General features: G+C 35.9%; 3 protein-coding genes and 1 long non-coding RNA gene across 8 annotated transcripts in view; 2 read left to right on the forward strand and 2 right to left on the reverse strand.

Annotated features, from left to right (window-relative positions):
- LOC113673274 (97 kDa heat shock protein) overlaps window positions 1-4,463 on the reverse strand; it is a 16,964-nt gene extending 12,501 nt beyond the window's left edge. Inside the window, exons 1-8 of the mRNA XM_089191364.1 lie at window positions 4,143-4,463; window positions 3,443-3,800; window positions 3,138-3,195; window positions 2,846-2,986; window positions 2,156-2,278; window positions 774-873; window positions 390-517; window positions 132-215 (exon numbers count right to left, since the gene is read on the reverse strand). Of these exons, the coding sequence (XP_089047490.1) occupies window positions 132-215; window positions 390-517; window positions 774-873; window positions 2,156-2,278; window positions 2,846-2,986; window positions 3,138-3,195; window positions 3,443-3,549 (741 nt within the window). The 5' untranslated portion in view covers window positions 3,550-3,800; window positions 4,143-4,463. The remainder of the gene's footprint in view (window positions 1-131; window positions 216-389; window positions 518-773; window positions 874-2,155; window positions 2,279-2,845; window positions 2,987-3,137; window positions 3,196-3,442; window positions 3,801-4,142) is intronic.
- A 158-nt stretch (window positions 4,464-4,621) lies between these two features.
- LOC149035756 (uncharacterized) lies at window positions 4,622-8,839 on the forward strand. Its single transcript, XR_016182217.1, has 2 exons — window positions 4,622-4,762; window positions 6,915-8,839. It is a non-coding gene; the product is annotated as an uncharacterized LOC149035756 (long non-coding RNA).
- Window positions 5,191-13,623, reverse strand: LOC113673272 (aminoacylase-1). Its single transcript, XM_027189659.2, has 17 exons — window positions 13,239-13,623; window positions 13,063-13,127; window positions 12,458-12,568; window positions 11,489-11,560; window positions 11,367-11,389; window positions 10,322-10,398; window positions 10,116-10,205; window positions 9,939-9,995; window positions 9,267-9,340; window positions 8,868-8,917; window positions 8,178-8,241; window positions 7,778-7,820; window positions 7,263-7,300; window positions 7,102-7,170; window positions 6,748-6,827; window positions 6,424-6,484; window positions 5,191-5,667 (listed from the first exon to the last, which is right to left on the reverse strand). Exons 1-17 carry the CDS (start codon window positions 13,339-13,341, stop codon window positions 5,515-5,517), a joined length of 1,230 nt encoding a protein of 409 aa, XP_027045460.2. The 5' UTR covers window positions 13,342-13,623; the 3' UTR covers window positions 5,191-5,514.
- The window catches only part of LOC113673275 (protein deacetylase HDAC6), a 14,770-nt gene continuing 5,874 nt past the window's right edge, over window positions 13,605-22,500 (forward strand). For 2 of the 5 annotated variants that reach the window (XR_016182214.1, XM_089191367.1), the window contains exons 1-13: window positions 13,605-13,726; window positions 14,561-14,598; window positions 15,362-15,415; window positions 15,925-16,012; window positions 16,619-16,659; window positions 17,026-17,125; window positions 17,463-17,534; window positions 17,635-17,660; window positions 18,523-18,627; window positions 20,662-20,730; window positions 21,201-21,327; window positions 21,723-21,788; window positions 22,217-22,276. Coding sequence is in view for 3 of the 5 variants with exons in the window: in XM_089191367.1 (XP_089047493.1) it covers window positions 14,570-14,598; window positions 15,362-15,415; window positions 15,925-16,012; window positions 16,619-16,659; window positions 17,026-17,125; window positions 17,463-17,534; window positions 17,635-17,660; window positions 18,523-18,627; window positions 20,662-20,730; window positions 21,201-21,327; window positions 21,723-21,788; window positions 22,217-22,276 (837 nt within the window). In the remaining 2 variants the exon portion in view is untranslated. Of the gene's footprint in view, window positions 13,800-14,560; window positions 14,599-15,361; window positions 15,416-15,924; window positions 16,013-16,618; window positions 16,660-17,025; window positions 17,126-17,462; window positions 17,535-17,634; window positions 17,661-18,522; window positions 18,628-20,661; window positions 20,731-21,200; window positions 21,328-21,722; window positions 21,789-22,216; window positions 22,277-22,500 lie in introns of all 5 variants that reach the window. The other 3 variants (XR_016182215.1, XM_089191369.1, XM_089191368.1) reach the window with 2 other exon arrangements.

Consider the following 22,500-nt stretch of genomic DNA (forward strand, 5'->3'; position numbering starts at 1 on the left):
GGTTATCCACCAATGCGGGTAATCTGATGACTTTTTTTTTTGCAGTATACAATAATCGGCCAGTGTAGGAAATTTGTCATGTGAGTAAACGACCAGAAATTACGGTACTCTGATAAAGATCATTGTATTACCTTGAACTCTTCCACAAAGTGATCTTTCAAAAGTTCATCAAAATTTCTACCCCCCAAGTTTGGATCAGCAGCTGTGGCAAGCACCTGTAGGAATTTAAAAATAAGAGTTTTCATCAAGACAGATAAAACCAATACTTTTTACATGCAAATGCACTTTTAAGTGGGTTGTACTGTAAAGTCCCCATCCACACATAAGGTTGATGTCATCACACATTAAGGAGTAAGAGCCAGAATCCTTTGTACCAAGATGAAACAAACCTTGAGCTGTCCTTTCAAGAATGCACAGGCAGAAACCTGAACTGAGGAGTGACCCATATCAACAAACACCACATTTCTAGGTTTATCAGTTGGTAGATCCTGTTTATAGATACCATAAGCCAGGGCAACTGGAAAAAAAGGAAAAAAAAGAAAAAAGGAAGAAAAGTTGTAGCAAGTGGATAGAGGGGTTAGAGTTAGATGATAAATACTAAATTTCACTTCCCCATATCCTCACATTTATCATTGTACAAAATTCACATGGATCAGGAACTGATTACCCCTGAGAACGTGTGTGTATATTCAATAAATTCTCCCAATGAATGTTAAAAGAAAATATTTAGAGACCAACCAGGATAATTTAGCTTTTCCTGATTTGAAATTTACCTGCCGTGGTGTCATTCATGAGTCTGAGGCAGTTCAGTCCAGCCATAGCGACTGAGTCCACCATTGCTCTCCTTTGCCTGTCTGTATAATAGCAGGGAACCTGACAAAAATAAATCTTTTAACTACTGACTTTTTATCCTTAATTACAAATGTGCCAACCAATAGGTGTGTGGCAGCAGTGAATACTACAAGGCATTTCAGAGAAATTCTCTTCTGCTGATTTCAGCAAAATACTTTTAATAACAATCTTCTCTGTGTGCCCTTTGAGGTCAGAACAACAGAACAATAAACTGCCACTGACTAGAGCTCACTACAAGTTTCTGGATACTTAACCCTTTCACTTCCAAGATGTGATTGTTAATTCTCCCTTCTAGCTGCTACACATTTCCTTTTAAATAAGTCACGAGAATTTGGTGTTAAATCAAGAAAACAACCTCTACTTGATCGGCTTAAGTATTCTAATTACCTCTTTGCTAGACAATGAAAGGATCTTATAGGGAGAAGTTATATGTCAATCACTTCTGGGAGTTTAAGGGTTAACCCCTTCACTCCCAAGATCTCAGAGCAATTCTCCTCACTGTCAGTAGTACAATTCTTATAGTGCTGTTTCAGAAGATTTGATATTGGATAAACAAATTATCCCCTAATTTATAATTTCCTCTAATCTCATTATTTCTCTCTTAACCCTTTAACTCCCAAGCTCTCATAAGTAATTCTCTTAACTGTCTGCTATACAGTTCTTGTGATGTTAGCTTGGAGAAATTGGTATTGGATCTACTTATAATCCCCTAACCTATACTTTTCTTCATTCTCATCACTTGTCTGCTTGATATTCTATTGATATTGTAAGGAGAAATTCTGTCTTGGTCACTCATGGGAGTTAAAGGGTTAATATTACACTGATATTGTGAGGAGAAATTATGTGCTGGTCAGTCATGATGGTTTAAGGATTAATACAATCTCTAGGTCATGGAGTTTACATTTAAACTAATTTTTTCAAGTTAGTCATTTGCAGTTCTTAATACTGTGCTCTGTTCCCTGTCATGTTTCTGACATCTAGTATGATTATCTTTCATTTTCATTTTTTATCAATAAAAAACAAAAAATTTGAAGTCTGATGAGTTAGAAGTGGTTTAGCAAGGAGTACAATATAACTACAAGTATTGTGGCTTGTACAAACCCTATTAGTTCTACAAACTCACATGTAAAGTGAATGAAAGCTAGTCACTTATGACACCCAAGTAATAAACTTCTAAATGTTTCAGTGCCATTCTTTATTTCAATTTCATTTTACTCGTTCGCAAATGCACTATGATGTAATATTTTTTGTTAAATCTTAGTTTTACAAAGCAAAAAAAATTTAGAACAACATAAGTACTCACAGAAACAACACAGTCTGTAACTTTAGTGGATAATTCTTTCTCAGAAATAGTCTTCAGTTTTGTCAGGAGCATGGCCATAATCTGTTCCGGTGAAAACACTTCCTCATTCCCCAGATAACGCAACTGCAACAATAAGAAACAATTCAGGAATTCCTGTTTTCTGAGAATTTCATTTCCAAGAAATGTTTTCTTTAGATAAGTTTTCAGTTGTTCTTAAATAATTTTATGAAATTAAGAGTAACATGGAAAGTAGTGTTCCAGAGTTGAAAGTACAAAATATCTGAATGCAACATTGATCCACATAACTGCATTAAATAGTATAGTTATTCAAATGAGAATACAATGATCACGGCACAAACCAATCTATCAGAAAACAATTTCTTGCAAAGATATTGGCGCTATTCCAGGCACAACTTGGAACAATCGAAATTGCTGCTGTTGCTGTATAACCTAAATATCTAAAATATTCTATACACAAGCTAAATCTACAAGAATCTTACACATGTGTATTGCGTGTGGAATATCACATGCATACATTGATTGAAAACCTCATTATCATAAGGAAAAAGTTAATCCTCTTAAAGATATAGGAAAAACATACCCTTTCCACAATTGTGAAGCAAAAGTTTAATTCCTTGCCAGTGAAGATCTCAACTGCGAAAAGGAATTTTTTCGAGGTTTGAATCTTACCTTTACACCAATGCAATCTCCCGGGTTTTCTACAAGCTGGCAAGGCAGTCTTCTCTTTTCATCTTCGACGACAGGATCACTGAATTTCCTACCGATAAGCCGCTTGAACTGGCTCACAGTACTTTTCAAATTGAATATCATCTGTTAATTCATATGGATATCGTGAGTATAAAAAGATATCACGATTTCTTCGTTTAAAAAAGACAGAATCGGTACATTTCAACTTTAGGAAAACTTGGTTTCACCAAACGATTCACTAACGAAACAGAAAAATTACAACTTTCAGCTTTACCTGATTTTTACCTTCAACTCCAATACTCCTCAAGGACTCCCCAAGCGATACCACACTCCTATAGGGCATAAAAAAAGTCCGCAAGTCTTCACCCAAAATTTTGATTCGTACAAAGGTTAATCAAGTTCAGTTCACACAATGCTTCAACTAACTCTCACACTTCAAGAGCAGGGAGTGAATTGATCACACGGTTTGTAAGTAAATTTCGAATAAAAATCAGTAATAATTCGATACTTTGGGTGCGTAAGGAAAAAGGGACTATTGCATAGATTTCTTCAATGATTTATAAGCATTATATAACTTACGGTGTGCATCTGTCGCTAAACTCGTTCGCGATAGTCTCGATGCCTCCCCCACGAGCCACGGCAATATAACATGACTCATTTCCAACATCAAACCCTACAACAGACATCTTTCCCCTGTAGATTGATAGTAAAGACCTATAGAGTAAAAAATTCACTCGATGAACCCAACTGGGTCACAACTCTTGAGTGAAACGAAATTCACGTGGCCGTTTACGAAGATAGTGAGCCGGTTGTCACCGGTCAGCCATGACATGCCATAAAAGGTAACATGACGTCAGGTTCCTACCCAGCTCTTTGCTTCCTTGCAGAATTTTCTGGAATGATGGAATGTGTAGATTTTCAGCTGTACGTGCACTGCCTGGAAAAACCGGAAGTCTTAAATCAAAGATCAAGTGTGCGTTCCTTTCGGTTTAAAATGCTTCAAGAAAAATGCCTCTTGAACTTAGCCATTTGTTGAGGTGGCAAATATTTATCTTACTTTGTACATATGTATACCTCAAGTACCGAAATACCAATCAACTGATTCCAAAATATTATTTTCAGTGAACTCAATAAATTTCCGAAATAATCGGAGAAGATACAAAATCTCAGAATGTTACGGTTAAATAGCTTTGAGAAGGGTTACTCGCAGGCCAAGAATGGAAGAGTTGAAGGGATATGATTCAAACAGTTGTACGGTGTAACATAGTTATCAACTCACCCCTAAGGTACGTAGTACCACAGAGTACAACAGTCCACGCTGGTCTTGCTTTGTAGTCAGACACGCACTGTGACAGCGGATTGTTTAAAACTGTTAACTTACACAGTTAATGGAAGTTGCATTTATATAATTTCAGATACAAATTCTAGAACCTTTCAAGACGACCTCATTATAGAAACATTACACAATTGAGTTATTCCTGGTGACTTACACTACTTTCTAAAATAAGCAAGGGCTACAGAACGAAAAGTCTGTAGGAATCAAGTTTCAAACTGCTCTAGAAGCTTATGGAAATTTCTAGTCTGCACAGTCAAGAAGGTCAAAATTTTGCAGCACAGAACGACCCAGAAAGTCCGCGAAAATTTTAGAAAAATAGGAAAAAAAGAAAAAGAGATTTCAGAAATTGAAAGCTGTCACCGGAAATGAGATTCAAAATCCATTCAATCTCATCACGAAGCCCTACGCCTCCCCAAGGACCTGTGGGTTCTGGGGACGAGAATATTGAAAAAGCCGAAAGAACCCTGAAGACGAGTTCTCAATTTCCAGTATTATCCTTTCTCTCAGCGAAAATTTAGTTGGTGATGTTGATGGCTAATGACAGCGAACAAGGCCTAATGACGGTGACTGATGTCTTGTGACGGCGAGTGATGTTCACTGACGGTTATTAATATGCAGCAAATCTGAAGAATCGTCAAGCTGTAAAATCTTTTCAAGCGTTAGATACTCCATTTCCAGTTTTTAATCCATGAATATAGGACCACTGACATTCAGGGTAGAACAACGGTAAAAGCCAGCCCGCGTAAAACGAACCGGAATTTGTGGAGGGTCCAACATCGGTTTTGCGGAATGCGGGATGCGGGAAGCGAGATAAGGCTTAAAATCGAGGCGGGATGAGGGATACCAGATTTTTTAAAGCTGAGATGCGAGATGTAAAATATGTTTTATGACAGCATCTACAAAACTTAGAATGTTCAGAAACGGGCGTGCAAGCATCTGTCGTTGTTTGGGACGAATCTAAGACATTCGCGAAATCAATCATCTTCTCTCCTTTCAAATAAATCGTTGTGATATCATCTCTTTATTTTTATTACTCGGGCTTCCCGAGTTATAAATTGGGCAAAACGTAGCCAAGTCCTCATCACGCATGCGCAACCTTTTGACTTTGACGTATGCGCGACTTTTGACTGATGAGCACATGGTGTAGTGGTGGACGAAGAGGAGCTTTCGCGGTGCAAAATCAGACACAAAACAGTTACAGGATAAACTAATAATTGCACAAAAAAAACTTAGGCACATAGAAAAAAACAAAGTTTCTTTCCAACAGAAAGCCCGAGTGAACGCAAATATGCGTCTAGTTACGTAATCTTCTAGTTCAAAATGGTTGCACATTTGCCAGGGCTGTTAACAACTCGCAATAGATTTCTATTCCGTGGAGAAAAACTTTCTCGTTTAGGAATTCATCATGGTCATGGAGAAGAATCGGTGTGTTGTTCATTGGCGAGAAACCGATTGCGGGAAGACCCAGCTGTGAAGATGGAAAACACATTAAAAAATTATTAAGCAGGGCAACTGAAGTGTACCTATAGTGTCAGTTTAAATGTCAGAAGATGAGTCAATACGAAAGTCGATGTCATGTCAAAACGGTCAAAGTCGCTTTCACTCAGTGTCGTTGTCAATGTAGAAGTCAAAGGCGACATCAGTAAATGTCATTGTTGATGAAGACAATGAAGAAATTAGCCCTTTACGCTGAAACATCAGTATGCATTTTCTCCAAACTACTCTTCATACATTTCCTCAGGTGCTGACAAGGAGAATTTCTTTGACAACCAAGTGCTTCTTTAATCGGCAATCATTTCCTTTATTTTCGTGACCTTAATGTTTGATTCGGGGGTGAAGAGAAATTAGATGCTAGTCACTTTTGGGGGTTGTAGTATCGAAGTTAGCTGAACGTTTCATAACAAAAAAACATTCAGGGAAAAAAGTATAAAAGTTTGGTGATACAATTTCTTAATTAGTCAATAAGAGTAGATAAACGTTCTTCTTAACCCTTTCACGCCTAAGAGAGACTAACACCTAATTTCTCCTTACAATATCTCCTCTGAGTTACACATAAAGGTGACAAGAATGAAGGAAATGATCACCAACTAAAGAAGGTCTTGATTGTTAAACAAATTCTCCTTGTCAACACCTTAAGAAATGTACGATTAACAGTATGGAGAATACGTATACTGATATTGGGGTGAAAAGGGTTCAGTATTTCTTGCTGGTTTAAGGACTGTACCTCGCGTAAAAAACGGCTATCAGTTCCAGCAGGGAAAATCTCTTTCTCTATTTTCATGTTCCTGAGAAAGAAAATAAGCAAACAAAATTAAGTAAGAAATTGAGATATGGTATACATTTCCGGACCGGTCGATCTAAAAACCAGCGGAGTAACGCAAAGGCCAGCGAGTATATCACTGAGAGCAAATGTTTTTCTTATTCTCTTCTGGAATTGGTTGCAAAAGTTTTCGTTCCTTTACTTTTTATTTGCCAAGGAAAATTTTATGAGAAGATTTATTGATTGAGTCCTTTAACAAAACAACATAAGGCGTGGTTGAAAACTGACATTTTCTTGCACGTGGTACTGAAGGCTTTCCACCAAGGGTCATCTTCAGTGGTCGGTGTCAAATTGTAGTTATTTGCTTTCTGAAAGAAGAAAGAACAGAAACATTTAACAATACAAATGTTAGATTTAGTAAATAATATAACGTACGTTTTATGCTTCTTCTACAGTAACATAGGGCGTAACCAGAAAAGAGGGGAAGGATCCTTCCATCGCATCTCTTTGGTACCTAGATGTGACTGTTTATTACCAAATACTTGTAAGTTATTGGAAAAGGACCCCCACCACCCCACCCCTCCTGAGAGAAGTGACCAGTGACCTTGCTATACTATAACAGGGTTCCTCGGAGCCTTGTACCTGTAAAAATTCATATGATACATCTTCTCCTGCTTCATTACACCACAGCTTTATTTTGTTCTCAAGTTCCTACAAGACAGATAAAAAATCATCAATGGAATTACAACAACACAGTTTACAAGCAATAAATTGATACCACAATGAGATGAACTGTACTATACCACAAAGTCCATTGTTGGGGTGACTCTGATGTCAAACACTGGTAGAGGAAGACAAAAATTGGACATTAATACAATAAAATTGTTCAAAACGGGGCTTAATAGAAAGAGATTATTCTTGCCATGTCTCATAGGAGGTGAGAACTCAAAGTTGTCAGCTTTGAGGGAAGGAAAATTTATGTAATCCAGACACAGGTTTATTTCAGGGTAATTTAGTATTATCAACTGAGTTGATAATGTAAATTGGCCACCATAAAGAGTTTCAAAGCTGAAATTTCGAGTGATTCATTAACCCTTTACACCCTTACATCAGTATGCAAGTTCTCCCTACTGTCCTCTACAGATTTCCTATGGTACTACTTAGGAGAATTTGTCTAACAATCAAGAACTTCTTGGGATTCTGATCATATCTTTTATTCTCATGACCTTAATGTTTGATTACCAGTAAAGGAGTGGTACTGTTGAGAGAAATTAGATGCTTATCACTCCTAGAGTGTTGAGGGTTAGTTCAACTTTACCTGCAGACATTTCTGCTGGAATGACGTTAGCTTGCACTCCACCCTTGAAAAAGCAATGCACACATTTTGCTTACTGTAATTTTCAACTGATATTACCACATTGCAGGGAAATCAAGTTACTTTTAAATAACAAATAGATGTGCATGCCAACAGCAAGAATAAGGAGGGGGATAAATCAGCCACATTCTAGGAAAGTTGTGCAAAACTACTCTAGTCTTCTCTCTTTTTTTGGTTCATTCTTGACACTCTGGTGCCTCTCCACCCTGGTAAACTTTTAATTCAAATTTAGAATTCCTAACCCCCTCCCCCCTTCTTGAAAATGAAGAAACAACAATATTGCTATGCAGCTCCCTTCCAAAATTAAAAAAAAAAAAAAAACGAGAAGGTCCAAAACACTCACCTCAGTGATTGTCCAGTTCACTGTAGTTACATCACCAAGCTTCAGATCAGGATTGGAGTTCAACCTGAGCAAATTTTAGATAGTTTTAACTCACTTTCAACTCCCCAGACAACTAACTCGGGTAAACAATTAACTTAGATCATCATTTGAAACTATTACGTGATGTCAAGCATGCAAAATTTGAATACCAAGTAGTAATGAAGCAAAATTTTCAGTGTTTAATGAATACTTCTCCCAGAGGTAACAATGTATTGAAAAGTTAAACCATACTCACACCTCAGTTTAACCCTTTAACTCCCATGAGTGACCAAGACAGAATTTCTCCTTACAATATCAATACAATGTCAATCAGATAAGTGATAAGAATAAAGAAAAATATCAATTTGGAGATAATAAGTTGATCCAATACTAACTTCTCTGAACTAACATTATAAGAATTGTATGGTTGACATTTAGGAGAATTACAAATTTGATCTAAGAGTTAAGGGTTAAACATCCCTAATACATCTGTTTTTTGATACTAAGATCATCTAGGGACACTACTTATAGGCATTTTTTAAGGATAGTTGTTAATCAGTCACAAATGGTAAATGGAGGCCACCTCCATTTGAAACAAAAAGCAATTAGTAATAAATAAAATGCTTGCTTACTAATTAAGTTGATATCTGGGTGAGATTTGAATTTTCATACCTTTTCTTCTGTTCTTCTCTGAAAGACATAAAGGACTGTACAATCTTGCACTGTAATTCAAAATAGAAACCCAAATGTAATTTATGGGTTCAGTTGTTTGGTTTGATTTCTTGAAGCTACTGTTTTCAAAAATCCAAAACTAAATGAATACAACAAAAACAAGCAAGACACCAATAATTAAAAGTCCTAAAATTAAAAGTAGAGAATATTCATTGCATTGTAAAATTTATTCAAATTTTCAAGGTTGGAGTACCAGCCTGTGTGCAAAGAGGATGACAATCGATAACTGGATGCTCATTTACATACTAAGCAGACTGGGGTGCAATCAGAAAGGAAACATCCAATAGGATAAATGAAACCTATCCTTTAAAAACATTTCTTGTCAATTCAAAGACTCACCATCTTCTCTCCAACGGTGTCCTCCACAAATCTGGAACCATGACCAGGAGGACCTTTGCAAATAACTTTCAACCCTGTTTTGTGTAACAAAATTAATTATTCAATATTAAGTAATCATTATTATCTGTGCTGAAAATGAAAAGTTATACAGTGAGTGTGAGTGTTTAGTCTGGAGTGTGCTTGATTCAGGATGAAATTGGCTTGCATAGCATTCCTTATTTGTTTATTCATTTCTATTTTAGCCAACAGGAGAGGCTGGAGCCTTTTGGTAATCACTGACATGCAGTAATGCAAAGACATGCACTAAAACCAACATAATTAAGAAGACAAAAGGGAAGCAAGAGTCTCCTTCTGAGCTCAGATATTCTATAGTACACTGTTCTTCACTTCTCTTCTCTAAATCTTTGGTTTGCATTCACCCCTTTTCTTCTTCTGACTTCCACTCAGCTTAAATGATAAGACTGCAATGCAGACTGGATGGGCTAAGATACTACCTTCTGGGAAAATCCAATGTAAGCAAACTGTCAGGACTTTTATTCGATCATTAAATAAAAGTCATGATAATTACTTTCACATATTTAATTTATTTATTAAATTATTTCAATGGATAACTATGTGTCATTATCACTACTACACCATAAATATACAATTACAAATAGAAAAGACACTTACACCAAACAGATCTTTCCCCATAAAATACTGTGAATGCATCTGTTGGGTTTGCAAGCCCTAAGAGCAAAATCAAATAACTAGATTACAAAATGGAAATTATTGCTGAAATTTGATTAAAATTCTATAGCATGCAGCTACTGAAGCAAAGATATTAAACAATAACTGGATTTTGCATACCTTCATCCAAAGCAAAACCAACATTGAGAGATTTAAAATCATCCATTTCCACAAATTTTTCCATTCCATCTACTCCACCAATCTCCTCATCTAAATAATTAGCAAAGCAAAAGTGAGGGAAAAAGAGTAAAATTTTAAAATGTTATACAGATTCATCACTTGCTTTAATAAAAAGTGTGTAATGGAAATAAAAAAAAAGGATTTACCTGGAACAAATGTGACATAAATTGTTCTACGTGGGGTAAACTGCTGTGATTGGAGCTTTCTTATTGCTTCAATGTACCTATTATTAAAAACAAACAAACACACAAACAAATGGGTATTTGATTACGTGGAAGGCTTCTTTAAATTAAGAAGCCTGTGACTTAATGATTGTTTGATTATGGCGATGTCCATTTTGTGTGAACCCTTTAACTCCCAGAAGTGATTAACATGTAACATCTTCCTATAATGTCCATACATTATCTGGGGAAACAGGTTGTGAGAAAACTCCAACTTATCAGGAACAGGATATTACCTTGATCAAACACCAAATTCTCATAACCAATTTACAAGGAAATGTGTAGCAGCTAGAGGGGAGAATTGACAATCAGATCTTGAGAGTTAAAGGGTTAAGGTCTCTTTAAACCTCACTTCTGCAACATGAAAGTCAATTTTTGGCACACTTGTCACATAATACTCATCGCAAAAAATAATCTCTGCTTTAACCAAAATGCATGGTTTATTTTGGTATTAGCAGCATATCACAGTGCATTAGTATAGTATAGATAGTAGTAGACTAGTATTAGTATAGATTGACCCAAAAAACAGGTTCCACAGCGGAGTTGGGGTATCATAATAAAACCATGAAAAAAAACCATTTTATGCCCTGATTGACCACTTAGTGAACAAAAACTTGCTAAAAAATACTATTAACATTGATTTTGGGAGATAAACATAGATGAAATGTTACTTGAAAGATGATTCTTAGTTTTATTTGGATGTTTCCAAAGTGACCATTCAATACAGGTGAAAGACAATTATAATCGCCATTGAAACTCAGGAAAGGGCAACCATAACCACTTAATAGATGTGAAAGTTACACTTATTGTAATAAAGGGTTGAAAAATTTGTGACCTTGGAAAGTGATTGCTTAATACAGGGTGATCATGTAATACAGTGTCACTTGATACAGGTTTAACTGCATTCACTCACTTCTCAGGTAAGACACAACAATCAAACAATGTACACAAACAATTTTCATTTACTTACTGGATGCCAACACATTTCATATCCTGGGAAAAAAGAGAAGACAAAATTGAGTTTCTACTTGTTTTATATAACACAATACTATCATTTTAGTTATGCATTAACAACAACCCATGATTCCAAACCTGACTTCCACGGGCAAAAATATCACCATTTTCAGTCTTGTGGGCAGAGAAGGGATCGTATGTCCAGTGTTCCTGTGATAAGACAAATAAAATGATAAATTTACTGAAAGTGGTGAGTTCTGGCCCCTTTTATTACTTTTCCTATTTCTTCTGCCAATTACAAGAATATGTACCAGTTAGTTATTTGCAAAGTATATCGCACCTCTAAGAATAAGGTCTGCAATGCAGGCATTACCACGTCACAAGCTCGTAATTGTTTATTTGACTGGCCATGTTTGATTTAGAGTTAGAATGGGTGATGGGAAGCAGGGGGCAGGGGGCAGGGGGCAGGGGGCAGGGAGCAGGGAAAAAGGCCCTTCCCCATCCCCTCTCTTTCCTTTTGACCATCATTTACCCCTTGATACAAATTCATTTCTCTCCCCAGCCTTCCCTGCCATAAAAATCAAAGACAGCTGCAAAAATTTTCACCCGGAACAAACTGAGCACTTGCTCACCTAGACAAAACTTTGCAATCACTAGGAAAGGTGATATTAAATCACAGACTCTTCTCAATATGCCTTAAGACCAAGAAGAGCTTACATATAGTACCCCAGTTAATCTATAATATATAGATTTAGCCAAGCCTAAAAGTGGAGCTTGCATTTTTTTTTCCTGCACGTCTCAAGGGCACAATGCCTTGCCCCAACCAGGACTAGAACCCATGTCGTCTGGCTTGGAGCCCAGTGCACTGACCACTGGACTACTGAACAAAGCTGTGGCGTTGGCATGCCTGCGGTACAGTTGACTGCGCGTGTTAAAAGTAGTACCTTGTACCTTGTACACGGTCATACTATCATACGGTCATATGGTCATACGGTTGTATGGTCATACATCCAAATTTTTTCAGCTTGATGGGTTACTACTATTTTGTATAATTATGGGGCTATGCTCTGCGAGCTCCGCTAAAATCGTGTCTGTCAGGGAACTTACTGGAAACACTGGAACAACATCTATGTGACTGTTTAACATGATGGATGGTAAATCAGGCTCTTTTCCTTTCCAAGTAATGACAACTGCCACAACTTTACCTGACTCAGCATTCTATAAGATAAATGAAAAACAAAATCAAATCAAAATAAACCAACTAATTATGGATTTGGCATCAAACTCTTTGAGCATCATCAATCAAAATATCAAAATTCAGCTGGTAGATGTAAAGGAAAGTTACTGGTGGGGTCATAGCAAGGATGGACTTAAAGAATACCTTTTTAGAAGAGGAGGGAGAGGGGTTATGTTTTGCCATATTCTGTTATATTACTTGAACATAAAACATGGATCCTGGGGTACCTTTTCCGAGTGTTAGGTATTTAAAAAGGCATGGGTTTTCACATGCAGAAACAACGTTCACCCAAATACCCCGATGAGGATTTCAATTCACAGCATTAAAAAGAAAAAAACTGAGCCACACCGTGATGACGCAAATTCCATTGTCTTGTGAAGAGTTCTCTCATTGGTATATCAAAAGATATGTCAATTATTTGTTAACTTGAAATTCATTCAGCACTATTCCATGCCAGAAAATTCTGCATATCTACCTTTACACATTTAAATGCGAGATCGAGTTCCTTAGCAATCCTCTCAAGAAAAAGAACGGCGCCATCTGAAATAGTAAAGATGATGTACGAACCATTCAAGAAATTTATGCAATGTTCATTTCACATGAATTTCAATGAATAGAAGGTAAATAATCCTTTCTCCAAAATGCACTCACCATAGTCCGGGTTTGGTTGAACAGTTTTTATCCTCAAATACTCCCTAAAAACTGTAACTGAAGGGTCTTCATCTTCTTCAACTTTAGCGCGTTTGGCCGCCATCTTTCGATTTCTTCCGCATCCTCGTGACAAAGTACTGACTGCTCACATGTTATTCCTCACCTCTCCTCACCTCAATGAAACATTTACCTTTCTGTAATCAATAAACGATGGGTTTGGGTGAGAGAAGAAAAGGAAAAAAAGAGGCTTTTTTTCTGCAATGGAAAAAGGTTTAAAAAAAAAGGCATAATATATCTTGTCCTCATAGATTAAAGTATTTCTCCGTTTGGATTTGAGAGGAAGGGGGATGCTGGGAACTTTTCGTCACGCAATCTCTGATAACCTTTAATGTGCTTTGAGAGGCCACGAAAGGTTTCTTTGTCCGGCACGGCGGGAACTCCAATTTACAAAGGTTGCGTTTTTCCGTTTCCTGAATCAACGGGTGAAGGTATCAGGTTTTTTCTCATTTCACACACGAGTTCTCCGAATTGCCTCTCGTTGAGCTAAATGGTGGAGTGAAAGTAAATATGACATAATACTTACCTGCTTGGCAACAGGGGACACCGGGAATTGATACATATTTATGGTTTTAACCTCGCACGATCGTTCTAAAAGTAAAGTGGGGCTGCCCACTTTGCTTGAATTAATTAGACACTTACAAGCATAACTAGTATATGTATCACTGACTTACATTTGTTTTACAAAAGATCAAATTGTACGCTAAAAGTAAGTCTGGTCTGTGATCAGTTCCATGCGAACATCCTTAGAGTCAGCTGGAAATTCAATATTTACTCGGCCCGAACAGTGAAAAATTGAACCACAACATTTATGCATGGGTATAAAACTTTTTATACTAGCCGGGATTATTTTTGTTTTCTTTTGTTTTGGATTCTGATCATAGAATGGGACAAATAATTTAACAATCAAACTAATTTGACAAATTTTTAACTTAGGAAAAATTGGAATAAGAACAGTTGCAAACACGGTCTAAATTAACTGGCCACTTGCCAGATCAGTTGCACCATGCCTTAACTAATTTCCTTGTGAATTAGTAAGGAGAATTTGTTGGTAGATCAAGATAAGGACTTCTATCTGATAAGTTTGAGTATTCTCATTACCTGTTTGCTGGATAATGTGTGGATATTTTAGGGAGAAGTTACATTTTGATCACTTCTAGGAGTTAAAAGGTCATAAGTAGGATTGATCATGTATTGTTTGAAGTTGTTAAGTTAGGATTTTGTGTTCAAGGTTTTATACCTAATCTTTTTCTTACAATTCTCAGCTATAAATAATGAATGAGTCAGCTGTTATGGCCAAAAGGTAAGTTATTAGCCATTACTTCAAAAATTTATAGGAAATTTTATCCATTTCTTGGAAACCAAATGAGTAAATGCCAGTTGGAATTGACAGAAAAAATCCTCCTTGCATTGCATAAAACATATAGATACTCAACATGCCTTCACAGTATATGCCATGACCAGTCTTCAAAAAAAAAAAGTTTGGGGGTTTTTAAGTCTCTTTAGAACAATAACTATCTTTAGCCTTTCTAAAATGTTATTAATGACTCACTCTGTAGTACCACCAATTAAAAACATATCTGGGAGCTAAAGGTCCAAATTACATCAAAACCTGAATTTCTTCAGGCTTCTTTTCTGCAATTTCTTAAATTACAGCTCATTTGTGAGAATCATTTCTTTTTAAACAATGGGCCGACTGGGTAGCAAGTCATGTATGTGACTGAGCTACAGACTCCTACTAGCTATATGAGTAAACTTTTTAGGCCAACAGGAGTTTCAGTAAAATGATCTTAGTACCTTTAAGTACATGGAAAAGTCAAATAGTCGTTTATATAACCACCCCTAGCTACTTTATCCACTCTAAGACTGTTCATTTAAAAATTGTTCACTGCCATCAAGAACAGGTGCTGTTTTTTTCAGCATTCACTGTTATTTTTCAAGGGAAACCTGCGTGTTGTTACTCTGACATTTCAGTTCAAAACCTCTGACCATAGCATTTTTAATGGACTATCATGGTACAAACACTAAAATCCTAATTACTCTTTTTTATTACTTCTCTCTTTCAGAACTGGAATTGTGTTTGATGAAAGGATGAAAAAGCATTTTAATGAATGGGATGCGTAAGTGATGCAATATTGAATTTGATTTTTCTTTTGTGTGTATAGGCTGTATTATTTTGCCTAATGAATGATACTGTTATTGCATTTAGGGGGCCTCTCTCTCTCTCATTTTATGCAATCAGTGGGCTTCAGCCTTTCTCTATCAGATGTCCCTCCACTGTTAGCTTTTAGCCCTCTTGACACTGTTCACAAAAATAAATGTTCAGATAAAAGATTTAACAAAATTAAGGATTGTTTAGGATGCGGTTTTGAACAACAACCTCTTGTTTGAATAACTAGACCAAAGCCTTTGATCCAGAGTCCAGTGGGGTAACCATTAGACACATGGAATAGTCTAGCTGATCTTATGCAGGGTTGTAAAAATTACTTGTAATCATTTTGTCCTGTGGAAAATCAAGATAGATAGCTCCTAGTAGCATAACCCACCTGGTGTTTATTGGCTTAGTATATTCACCTGCTCACAATCTACTGTATTATAGGATGAGGTATTGAATTTCATTTTATTTTAGAACTCATCCTGAGGTTCCTGATAGAATACAGCGGCCATATGACAAACACAAGGAATATGGTCTCCTGGAAAGGTGTCAGGAAATCCCAGTAAGTAAATCAATTGACCTGAAGGCACTAGACAAGAGTGTCGAAACGTTGGGTCTATGAATTGTAACTTCTTCGGTTACATTCATTAAATCTGCAAACCAGTGTAGCATCAAACTATGTCTGATTGTCCATCTGGTTGCCGTGTGAACTTTAATATATTTTGACCTATAGATGTTATTGTCAGTGCTAAGTTAGGGAAATAATTCAAACTGCTTCTGCAGTCTCCGATCAATTTGCCCTTTTTTTTTAATTAATTAATAGACTTAGGTGACTTTAATTCCTTTCTGAAATCTGGCTCTGAAGAGACTTTCAACTCCATTGACAAGGGATCACTTGCTTTCCTGTATTGTTGAAAATTATATATTTTCAACCAAAGTATGCAAGCAACGCTAACTGAGAACTGTTAGGAATGATTACAAAACTAACAATAGTTAGATTTATATTTAATCATATAAATATGTACAGTAGATAAAGTATATGGTCTCACTAATTTACAGCTTGATGTTGGAGTGCCAATTAACATATGTGACAGAGAAAGCAAGTCACTTCATGCTCATTTTTTAAATTTGATAATAATTACCATGTTTGATATTATATTTTCTCAAGTCTCGACTTGCTACAGATGAAGAGCTGCTTAGTCAACACAGGTACACTATCAGATAGCAATTTCTATTATCTCCAAAATGCTAGTAATATTTCTAATGAATTAAATATTATCTTTATGAAGTAGATAATTGAATATTACAGTACAGAATTTTTTTTGTTCCAAAACAAAGCTTCCAATAAAAGTTAACATTTTTAGTCTTGCAGTGTAATCTTGAAAAGAATCCTAGCTGCAAGCAAACTGCTGGCAGCAAAAAAAAAAAATGTGAACTGCATGTGCTTGTGAATGCCTGTGCACTCCAATCTGACTGACGGTTCAATTATGATTGAATGGATTAATTAGCTCTGAGCTTATTCATTAAACAAGTTGTAAAAATGCATCATTACATAATGTACATTATCATTGACAGTAAAGAACATGTAAACAAGATGATATCATCGCAGACCATGACCAAAGAGGAACTGTACAACATGGGGGCTTGTGATTATGACTCTGTCTACATGAGTGAGGTGAGGACTGGTTTACCAGATATTTCACTACATGTTTAAAAATTTTAAAGAAAAGGGTTGTGGTTTGTCATGGTGGTAAATAAAACACTTTCAAAAGAGAATTATTATTATTTGTCTCACAATGTGATCACTCTGGATATGGATCAAAGTGTTTCTACTTAACCCTGCTAGTTGTCTTCAGCTGATGTGGTTAATCTAGTATGTATGTAATTATAAAATAATATCTCCTTTCATATTTTTTGGAATCATTTTCAATACAGGTAATGTATTGGAGATAAATTTTTTTCCCTTACCAATTTATGCCTTTTGATTGGAAGTCTACTTGTGTTTTTAACAGCATGCTTGTGAAAGTGCTCGTGTTGCATGTGGTTGCACACTATCTGCGGTGGAAGCTGTTGCAACAAACAAGGTGAAAGAAATGATGGCTCATTATTTTGTAGTTTTTACCTTAGTCTTATTTAGCATTCAGTGTTATCATAAAAAAAATTTTTTTTTTCTCTCTAAATTAGGTTCAAAATGCAGTGGCTATTGTAAGGTATTCATGTTGAGGTATTTTATAGTATGGGTTGGTGTTACATCTACATTAATATATATTCCATTCATAATAATTTGATTTTGAAGTTGCGTAAACCTAAAACTTCTGGAAGTTATTAATGTGTTGTGTCTCCTAAAACTTTTAATATACAATCCTGCAAACAAGTGATGAGAATTATGGGAAAGGTCAGCTTTAGGTTGTTATCTTAATTGATGTAACATATTCCATATTCTCTTAATTGCTAATCTTTCTATTCACAAGAAAATGTGCTGAGGCAGAAACTGAAAATATCTAAGACAACTACTCAGTAGACCTTAAGATCACATTTTAGTAATTCTCCTTACTGCCTGTCTTGCAATTCTTACAATGTTAGTTTGTTTGGAGAATTTGGTATTGGATCAATTATTAATAATTTATTCCCTTGTTGATATGTTTCTTTATTCTCTTTGCTTGTCTCCTTGATATTATAATAATATTGTTAGTAAGGAGAAATTCTCATGATGTTAGTTTGGTAAATGGAGAATTTGGTATTGGATCAATCATTTATAATTAATTCCCAAATTGTTTTTTTTCTTTAATTGCATCGCTTGTCTTCTTGATATTATAATATTATAAGAAGTAGTTCTCTCTTGGTCAATCATGGGAATTTAAGGGTTAAAAAGGTTGAGATTACTCTATTTGGCCACTACAAAATGTAGTGATTTCAATTAAAACATCTAAGTCAATTTGATTTTATTTACTGAGAGGTAGTTTCTGCATAAAATTATGAGTCACTACCAACAGTTTACACATTAAACTCCTCCCCTCCTTCTCTTAAGTCTCTTCATCCAAAATCTTTCTATATTTTTTTTCATTTCATCAGGCCACCAGGGCATCATGCTGACACTGAGTTTGCCATGGGTTACTGCTTTTTCAACAATGTGGCTGTTGCTGCAAAAATAGCTCAACAAAGATGGAATGTGCAGAGGTATTTATTGAAAAGGAACTGGGCAATGGGCTGTTGAATTAATTTATTGTGTTATACAGGTAATAATTGGGTGAATTGTCATAAATATGTATTGAACAAAATGTTGTACTTTTCAAATATGTGGCCAGAGACCTTGTCATGTTTGTCATCAATTAGCGGTTTAGCCATAGATGTATTTTATGTGAATGTGTAGTTCCAGAAAATATCCATACCCCCACCATGGAGGGAATTTCATATAGGACCCCCCCACCCCTTCGGATTTTCCATTTTGGGGTAGCAGTGGTAGCCCCCCCACCCCTCTGGAATTTCCAAAGAATTTTCTACCACCCCCTATACCCCCTGGAAATATATTTTTTTCTCATAGCAAACAACAAACAAGAGGGACGTGTGATTTTGTCGCGTGTATATTCGAGAGATGGCGTACACGCGCAAGGTAAACGTCGCTAACTAGCTTAAACTTAACGTTTGCTTTATTTTTAAATACAATACTTATCCTTCAACATTTAACACAGTATTTTCAGTACACGAAAGGAGAAAAAAACCGTACAAGTCGCAACAAAAAACTTTTGAACTGTTAAGTTTGTACAATGTACTGAGAAAATTGCGTGCACTTGAAATAGAAACGTTCGAAATCACATTAATCAACGTAAATTTGTACAAAATTGTGTCATAAATAAGAGAGCAAAAGCGAAATCCGAGTCAGCAGTAAGTTATTTTGAACTCATCTTTCCAAATTCCAGCCTCTAATGTAAAATTTCTTCACACAAGCATTGATTCTTGTTAACAGCGGGTCGATAATTTCGTCCGATTGAGTATAAACAAACCTTGGCTAGTTACCAGTCCCACGCGCATATATACAAAGCCCTGGATCCTTGTGTTTCTCAATGTTACTATCAACTGTTTTCGACTACGGTACGCCTGTACTTATCATTCATTGTAACATCGTAAGCAAGTAAGCCATAAAGAAATCATCAAGTCTCCTACACATTATGATGCAACAGAATTAAGCTCAGTGCAGATCAAAATTAAGAGATGGCTGGAGTCAAAAAGGGGTAGTAAATGGTAAATTTATGCGAAACTTTGCGAGACGGCGAGACCAGCGTTTTTTTTTTGCGAGTCCGAAACTTTTTGAGTGTTTTAATTGCGAGACCAATGTTAAGACCCCAAAACGGCTTTGCAAACAATTCGAGACTGTGAGACGTTTTGAGTCTTTTGAACCGCTCTAAAAACGAGACTGCAGGATCGATCTGTGAGATTTAACTTAAATTTAAAAAAAACAGCATCAGACAGTTATTTGTAAATTTTACGAACGCGAAACGTGTTATGACCGAGGAAAATCCCTAGGTAACTACTCCTGTTGGTTGTAATCTTTGGAGACTGGTAACGAGTAATGGCGGCTCCGTTCGAAAAACAAAGTGATTCTCTTCTTTATTTGATGTTATTTATGTTCCAAAGCGCTACAAGGATAAAACTTTATTTGGCTACAGAACTGTTAGAAGCATCGTAATTTAACAACTTAAACTTCAGAACGTCCCACTAAAGTAGGTAAGTGGCGCCAATTGACATACGAAGAAAGTCGATCGACTTCCTACCCTCTGGACGAAAATTTCGCCTCTTACCCCCCATCCCCTCTGGAATTTCCTGGGACTTTGACCCCCCCACCCCTCTGGAATTTCCAATTCCCTCCGTGGTGGGGGTATGGATTTTTTCTGGAACTACACAATATTCAAAGTAAATTTTTCAAATGAAAGGTGAAGCAGCCCATCAGACTTAAAGGTGTTATCAACTAGTTGAATGAAAAAGCAATCATTCTTTGTTATCTTGTGGACAGCACATATACCTGCTTTTCACTGATTCACCTCTTAGCCTCTCTGACTTGTTATCAGATGTAAAATGTCTCCGCATAAGCATATTTTCCAACATAGTATTGTACAGGCCAATAGACTTTTGAATTATTTTGAATAGCCACAAATATCATTTTCAATTAGAAATTTTTTGCTAACTTAAGGATTAATTATATCATTTAACTTTTAGGGTTCTAATTGTGGATTGGGACATTCATCATGGCAACGGCACTCAACACCTCTTTGAATCTGATCCCAGGTATCGTCAAGTTTCTGTTGACTAATTGACATACAGTGCTGTATCACTGAAATGGCTTCACTGAGATAGTGTTACATGAGGAAGCAAGGGTTACAGCTGCAGTTGAGTTGAAAGCTTTGGAAAAGCTAGTTAAGTTAAACAAGATTAAATTGAATGCAAAGTCTGGCATGCAGTTCACCTTAATTATGATAATGATTACTCTGCAGTTAGTGACAGAGGTGCTTGATATTTTATCAGGAGTGGTCACTGGCATTTGCTTTTAAGAAGCAAGCAGAGCAGTTATTAGCTCCTTAACTCATTCTTGAGTTTTTTGCTCTGATAGAAAATACTTTCAATTTGTTAATACCTTCTTAGCTGAGACAACATGGTGTAATAATTTTTCAAATGCATGATTTTATGTGCTACACCAATCAGATAAGAAAGAAAGTTGTTCAATTTGTTTCTCAATATCTTTTATGGTTTACTTCTAGTGTTTTGTACTTTTCCATTCATCGATACGATCATGCCCAGTTTTTTCCTTTCTCTACTTCTGCTAATTTTGATGTTGTTGGCAATGGACCTGGCAAAGGGTATACTGTGAATGTACCATGGAATGAGGTAAATGAAGAAGATTTCTGTTTTCAATAGAGCTGGTTTTTAGATGACTTTCATAAACCCAAAATCCACTTTATTACAACTGCCAAGCATATTTCAAATTTTTATTAAATAGCTTTGTTTGAAAGGATGCCAGGGAAAACTGCAAATCGGTTGAGGAGATTGTGTGCTTTTTCTTAGCCAGTTAAAGTGTACACAAGTTAAACCAAATGAATTTAAACAGGATTTTTTGAAAAGCATAATTTTAAAAAAAATAATCTTTGACATTTTAATAGTCTTTTCTTTTGATAGCCAAGCTTTGTATTGAGTATGAAGTGATTATCTATCAGGGTTAAAAAAAAAAAGTGACTGGTTTTTTGTAAATTTTTATTGAAAAAGTTTCATGTTTTAATCAACAGAAGCATATGGGTGATGCTGATTATTTGGCCGTTTTTCATCATATTTTACTTCCTATTGCTTATGAGGTAACACATTGGTCTGGAGATGTGTCATTCCTCTAGATTTTTTACATAGTTCATTATTTCCATCATATGTATGCCATCAGGCAGTGATCCTGGAAAGTATTGTTAAATTACTACAGTAACTGGAGGTTAAAGTTCTTTTGAACGCGACAATATTGTTGGTGGTTCTTGTTGTTTTTATTCATAACTAAAATGTTAGCCAACCAGAGCCAAAATAAATAGAATATGGTGCCAATAAGAACTCAAATAAATATATGTTTAACTTAATGCTTCAATTGTTCATCTTTTGTTTGATTGGTTTAGGATGGGGAGTGCATAATCTTCTTAACCAAAGATAAAATTTTTGAAGGCATCACAACCTTAGCAATCCTGGATTGTTAGATAAATTGAAAACCACTCTGAGTATTTGTTGCTTGTGAAATTTATTTCAGTTTGATCCTGATCTTGTTTTGGTGTCGGCTGGTTTTGACTCAGCTCAAGGAGATCCAAAGGTAAAGATTGGTATTTGTACCCTTAATCCTTTAACTCCCAAGATCTCATCAGTAATTCTCTGAACTGTCTGCCATATACCAGTAGTTCTTGTGATGTTATTTTGGAGAATTTGGTATTAGATCAACTAATAATCTCCTAATTAATATTTTCTTTATTCTCATCACTTGTCTGGTTGATATCATATTTGATGTTGTAAGGAGAAATTCTGTCTTGGTCACTCCCA

This window comes from Pocillopora damicornis, chromosome 13, assembly GCF_964200805.1.
Source record: "Pocillopora damicornis chromosome 13, jaPocDami1.2, whole genome shotgun sequence".
In the NCBI taxonomy this organism is placed as follows: Eukaryota; Metazoa; Cnidaria; class Anthozoa; order Scleractinia; family Pocilloporidae; genus Pocillopora; species Pocillopora damicornis.

Bases quoted from the DNA above. Each gene is read 5' to 3' on its own strand.
- LOC113673272 (XM_027189659.2), bottom strand. From the start codon at position 13,341: ATGGCGGCCAAACGCGCTAAAGTTGAAGAAGATGAAGACCCTTCAGTT. The intron at 11,390-11,488 runs GTTTGGAATCAT...CTTTTTTCCCAG, and splicing joins TTTTTGCCCGTGGAAGTCAG to GATATGAAATGTGTTGGCAT. The intron at 7,171-7,262 runs GTATAGTACAGT...TCTGTCTTGTAG, and splicing joins CCCCAACAATGGACTTTGTG to GAACTTGAGAACAAAATAAA.